This window comes from Monopterus albus, unplaced genomic scaffold (assembly GCF_001952655.1).
Source record: "Monopterus albus unplaced genomic scaffold, M_albus_1.0 scaffold127.1, whole genome shotgun sequence".
Classification (NCBI taxonomy): domain Eukaryota; kingdom Metazoa; phylum Chordata; class Actinopteri; order Synbranchiformes; family Synbranchidae; genus Monopterus; species Monopterus albus.
In genome coordinates, this window is record NW_018128007.1 from 2,462,294 (window position 1) to 2,468,172 (window position 5,879).

The 5,879-nt window shown below is 41.3% G+C and overlaps 1 protein-coding gene across 1 annotated transcript in view; it reads left to right on the plus strand.

The window, feature by feature from the left end:
• The first annotated feature begins 795 nt into the window (after window positions 1–795).
• The window catches only part of LOC109967255 (rap guanine nucleotide exchange factor 5-like), a 12,395-nt gene continuing 7,311 nt past the window's right edge, over window positions 796–5,879 (plus strand). The window contains 2 exon segments of the mRNA XM_020612696.1: window positions 796–1,193; window positions 5,648–5,774. Of these exon segments, the coding sequence (XP_020468352.1) occupies window positions 809–1,193; window positions 5,648–5,774 (512 nt within the window). The 5' untranslated portion in view covers window positions 796–808.

The window sequence follows — 5,879 nt, forward strand, 5'->3', positions numbered from 1 at the left end:
AAACCACTAAAGCTCTGTTGGATGGCAGAGTTAAACCATATGATGGCATGAAAACAGATTGTCTCTCAACACCACCCATAATTTAGTATGCTCCACATTTATGTTAATCCCTGAATGGGCTCCGCCGATAAAACTGAATAATGATATATGGAAATTATCTTTCATTTACAGTGCTGGCTTTGACTGAGTGTTATGATGGAAATCAGTGGTGATCTGTGTGAGTGGGAGGAAATACAGGGGAATCTCCTTGGTGATAACACAGTCTCTCCCTCCTTCTCTGTCTCTCCAGCCCCAGAGTGACGAGGCGGTCCGTGTGTGTCTGAGGGAGAGGGGCTACGATGTGCTCATTCTCCAGAGAGTGTCGTCAGAGCGACCGGCTCTCTCTGCATCGGCCAGGGGAGGAGGGAGGGAGGAGGCAAGGAATGGGAGGTAAGCCTCCCCACTCCCACTCTTCCTAGATTCCCTCCCTCCCTCTTTCACTAACTGTTTCTTTCCCTCTCATCATTCTCTCTGTCTGTCTCTCTGGATCACACACACTCACTCACTCAGTCCTGCTTACATCACAGCTCTCTACACATAAGTGACTACGTGAAATAGATAAGCAGCATGGGACTATGAGGCAGAGCTCTGCTGGCTGCCTTGCCGTTCAACTCATTCAGGAGCTTTTTTCAGTCGTGAACCCAACAGGATGCCTCAGTGTTTTTGAGGGATTGTGTTAACTGCAGGTGAATGGATAGATGGGCAAAGAAGGCATGCAGCAGTAACCATGGCAACATTGCCGGTGTAAGGGCACAGGGACTCTGCAAGGATGGGTTCTCGGCCACAGCCCCCAAACCTGCAGCAAGAGGAGGGCAGGCTGCTGCACGCCGCCTTAGTGGAGCAGGAGGACGATGAGGATGACGAGGAGGGCTCTGAGGAGAGCAGCAGTGACAGCACCAGCCGGGCAGAGCCGGTGACGATGCCCACCTTTGATGTCCCCTACTTTCGCTACATAGATGATGAGGGGACAGAGGGAGAGGAAGAATGGAGCAGCAGCCGTTCTCTGTCCTCTATTGAGGAGGACTCATCCAGTGACTCTATTGTATCTGACAGGTACATGGTGGTGTCAGGGACCCCGGAGAAGATCCTGGAGCACTTGCTGAATGACTTGACACTGGACGACGACCAGGGCACAACACAGAGCAAGGAGTCAGGTCAGCATTAATATCCTGGAACTTTATAATCCTATCCCCTGCATATTGTCAGTGTATGAATGCATAATATTTGGATTTTTGGAGAATAAAATGTAAAACATTGTAGAAGTAATTGCAGTTAAAAGGATGGTACAGCACCAACTTTATGACTAGCATTGTTAATGTTGTGTATTTATGCAGGTCCTATGATGTGTTATCAAAGATAGAAAGAGAGCGATAAGTCCCTTCACTTTCTCTTTTACTTTCTCCCCTCCCCACTCCTCTCCCTCAGAGGAGCTGGGAGCTACAGTAATGTTACTGGGCTAATCATGTGCCATCATGCCCAGAATGGCACTAAGTTTGAGCCTGTTCATTTAAAAGCCTCTGACAGAGATAAATAAGCACTCACATCGTTGGAGGGAAGCTGTAACAGACTACGTGACATGCAGTCCAGCCTCTCAGTGACAACAATACATTTCCTTTCATCCCAGCAGGTACATAATAATGTGGCACTGTTGCCAAGGCAGAGCATATTCACTGTAGCTGAAGCTGCAAGATGGTTTGATGAGACATAATGAGATGAGATGATGAGAGCAGCAGTACAGTCAATCAAGGAGCAGAATAATACAAGAAAAAGAGAGAAAGGATGTAAAGGGGAGGAAATGGGAAACCAGGAGGGGAGAAAAACAGGAGAAAGATGGAGATTTTCCCTGAAAATGGAGGTGGTCAGACATGATCTCTCACTGGGATGGAGTCAGGCTAACCCCATACTAGAGATCATCACTCATTCTGATGAGGACGTGAATGAAGTGGATCTGATTGTCCTTTCAGGAGACATACCTGCAGCTACAAAATAGTGCAATTTAAAGACACGAGAGTTACAGTATGTTTTATATGGATATTTTATTGCCATACCTTACTGTTTAATAATGATGTAAAATTTAACATGAGGCTAAATTAGTTGGCAAGTGAGTAAGACATCTTATCATCCCTTCAATTTGTGTATCCACAGTACCCACTTCTGCAAATGACCTTTTAGCTACTATCCTGTGTACTCGGTAAACGGTGTGATGCTGATGAGTCATTCACCATTAGCTCACCTTGCAATAGGTGCACTGAAGTCAAGCCTCCACATGGAGCTGTGTGATGCAGAATGACATCCCAGGGTCAAAGAGCCAGAGACCTGAGGAAGAGAAGAAATGAACGGAGTCCTGAATAGCAGTTGATCTGCACTCAGTGATGTTTACTGCTATTCAGGACTCCGTTCATTTCTTCTCCTCCTCAGGTCTCTGGCTCTTTGACCCTGGGATGTCATTCTGCATCACACAGCTCTTTTTCTTGCTGGCTTTGCTTGTCTCTGAGTGAATATTCAAGTTTGGTGTGCTCTACTGCTGAGAGTACCAATGGAGGTTTAACTCAGGAATGATAACATGAGATCCTTGATTTGATCGACGTATTTAAATCTCTCTCAAGATGCTACAGTATGTTTGGTTTGTCTCTCAAGGCTGTAAAGCACCATGACTGATGCTTGCAGCGGGTTATTGATGTTGTGTTTATGACTTCCATGCAGCACAGCACATTAGAAAGCCAGTTCTAACTCATCATGGTACAACTTCCTTCCATCTTTATTCAATACACAGCATTAGGAATGTAGAGGAGGTCTCTGTCTTTCTGCAAGAGATAGCACTTTTTTAAAAACACCACAGGCAGGAAAAGCAAACACAAACCACTGTAGCACTGTAACGTGTGCTGTGAAGATCCCTGATATGCTAGGCCGTCCTTCTGTGGGCTAGCCTTCTTTCCCATGCCCAGTCTCTCAGTGCAGCTATTGATTCCTGCTCAGCTGCATACAGGCAGCTCTGAAAAACATGTAATGGGACATTTGTGCACTTTGCTGATGCACCATGTGGGCAGATGTTTATTTGCAGAGAAAAAATATCGCATTGAATGAGCAGAGATAAAATCTCTAAATACAGACTATCATATTAATTTAAGGCTTTTACACCTAGATGAAGGCTTCCTGTAGTTACTAGGCCAGTAGATGACATGTTAACATGCTTATTTCTAAGGCTGCATTGATTGCTTTTATCAGCATGTACTGAAATATAACAGAGATTGGGAGGTTGAGTTCACAAGAGGTTGACAAGTTTTGTATTTTCTCTGAAAATGAAAGAAAAAGTCTTGTGTTTTTTGGTTTGGTATATTCACTTCTCTGATCCAGGCTACATATCTTTGATAACTGATCATCAGAAATAGAAATGACACAAAGCATAGGATTCACAAAGTATTAAATTTTAATTATACAGCACAATTTATGCATAATATTGTTTTGGATCATCTTCTGGTAAATTCTTTGGATTAAATATTCCCATTGCAGGACATTCCCATCATTTTTGCTGTGTTACCAAGAATAACTTGAAAATATGTTTTAGGTTTTAACATTAAATATTTCTTCTGTTTGCTAACTTCATTAAACCATATTGAGTTTACAGCCTGGGGAGGAGCGTGCAAGCTGTTACTTGTGAAAGTGTTTCAGTGAAGATTAACCAGAGTAAACATACATCAGTGTGAGTGTGCGGTGCAGGATTAAGTGGGTGGGTGGGTGAGATTTTGTGCATTGCTTCCTGGCTCTTTATTAAGGTGTGTTTCCTTTATGAGCAGGCTACATGTATATGAGTGTGTCACCTCTTGTAAACAGCGAGTGATGCATCTAACAGCTGCTCTGCATGGATTAACATAATGATGTCACAGAGTTCTTTGGACCAGAACGCACACAAAGGCCCTGTGAAGTCAGTGTGAAATTAAAGGAGAGAATTTACCATTCTGGGCGTGAGGCACATTTACAGAGGGGTTGAAAAGAGGCTAGTCCTGATGGGATTTGTAAAGCTTTTCAGTTGTGACTGGGCATCATATCTAGGGTTACTCTTTGTGTCTTAGAAATGTATTGTAGTGGCTTCATCTAATGTCATATTGGTTCTTTCTTGCATTTAATAACAAATTGTAGCAGAAAAGAAGTTCTTTGTCATTTTAAAAATGACATGGTGAAATAAAAGGAGTCGGGCCTAGACTTTTTTAGCCAGTGGCAGAAGAAGTACTCAGATTATTGAGTTAAATAAATGGAGCAATGCCACAGCGTAAAATAGTAAAAGTCTTGCATTCAAAGTGTTACTTAAGTAAAGGTTCAAAAGTACTGATAAAAAATATACTTAAAATACCACAAGTACTCATTATGCAAAATGGCATGGTTTACATTGATGTGCATCTTATTATTCAGTTATAATTACTGACACACTATTGTGTACAACACATTTAATGTTGCAGTTGGTAAAAGTGGAGCTAATTTTGACTATCTTACATGCTTATAATGTGAATTAGTGCTAGGTAGCTTGTGGGTTTTACACCAAAGATCAATAAATCTTGTGATTATACTGTATCTTATTTTAGTAACCTTTATTAACCTCTTTCTGAAAACTAGTATCTAAAGTTGTGTAGTGAGTACAAAGTACAATATTTTCCTCTAAAATGAAGTTGAAGTATGAAGTAGCAGAAAATTAAAATCCTTAAGTAAAGTACAGCTACCTCAAAATTGTACTTCGGTACAGTACCTGAGAAATGTACTTAGTTACTTTCCACCTCTGTTTTCAGCAAGATAAAATGACACTTAACATGACAATCATGTAAATTGTAAGTGCCTTTCATTTTATGGGAATTGCCAAAGCTGAGCTGGTGACCTAGTTAGTCCATTTACAGAAAAACATCCCCATTATGTACATAGTTAACCCCTGGATACAGGATACGATGGCAGAAAATGTTGCTTGCAAACACATTAAGGAGATAGATAAGCAATATCAAAATGCTTTTCACAAGCTAATCACAAAGAAAACAGGCTTAATCAGAGGTCAGAGAGACTGAATAGATACATTCACATACTGGCTTATCTTCACTGCTGCAGCCTGCAATGGAAAATGTGTGAGATTTAGGAATGACGCCAGTAATAGTTTGAACTTGTCAGAGCAAAATGGAACAGAAGGATCCACACTGGTGTCAGCATGAGATGTTATCTGAGAGTGACCATGAAGAATAATCTACCAATGAAAAGTCTCTCACATTATGTTTTGAAACGTCTCTGCTTAACTGACATTCAACAGCAGCAGAGCGGGCTCTTCTTCTTGTATTATTGAAATGGAATAGGGGAAAGTTTCCGAGCTGTCATCTCAGTTAAAAGCACAGACCTACCGTGTGCAAATCAGCAAACATTAGCTGCCAAGGTCACTCTGCCCTCCAGCATCGTGTGTGAACCTATTGAGGATGTGTATAAGATTTGTATGGTTTGCATAAAATGTGAACTTATTTTCTGTCTTCAGTGAAATACATTTGATAAACCCTTATAGAACTAGTAGCAGTTGGATTGTTAGTTACTGGAAAATGTTTAAGAGATATTGTTTATATTTTAAATAATGTGCTTGTCTTTGCAGATACACTTGTGGATGACTTTCTGGTGACGTACCCGGTGTTCATGTCAGCCAGTGATTTATGCCAAGCCCTGCTGGGACAATATCCTTAAATACAAGGGCTTTTATGGGAAAATTTTTACAGAAATTCAACATAATAACCCTCTTTTGTGAATTATATAAGAAGATGATTGATACAAAAGCACTCCAAGTGCAACAGATTCTCCTTCCATCTGTGCTGAACCCTTAACTGAAC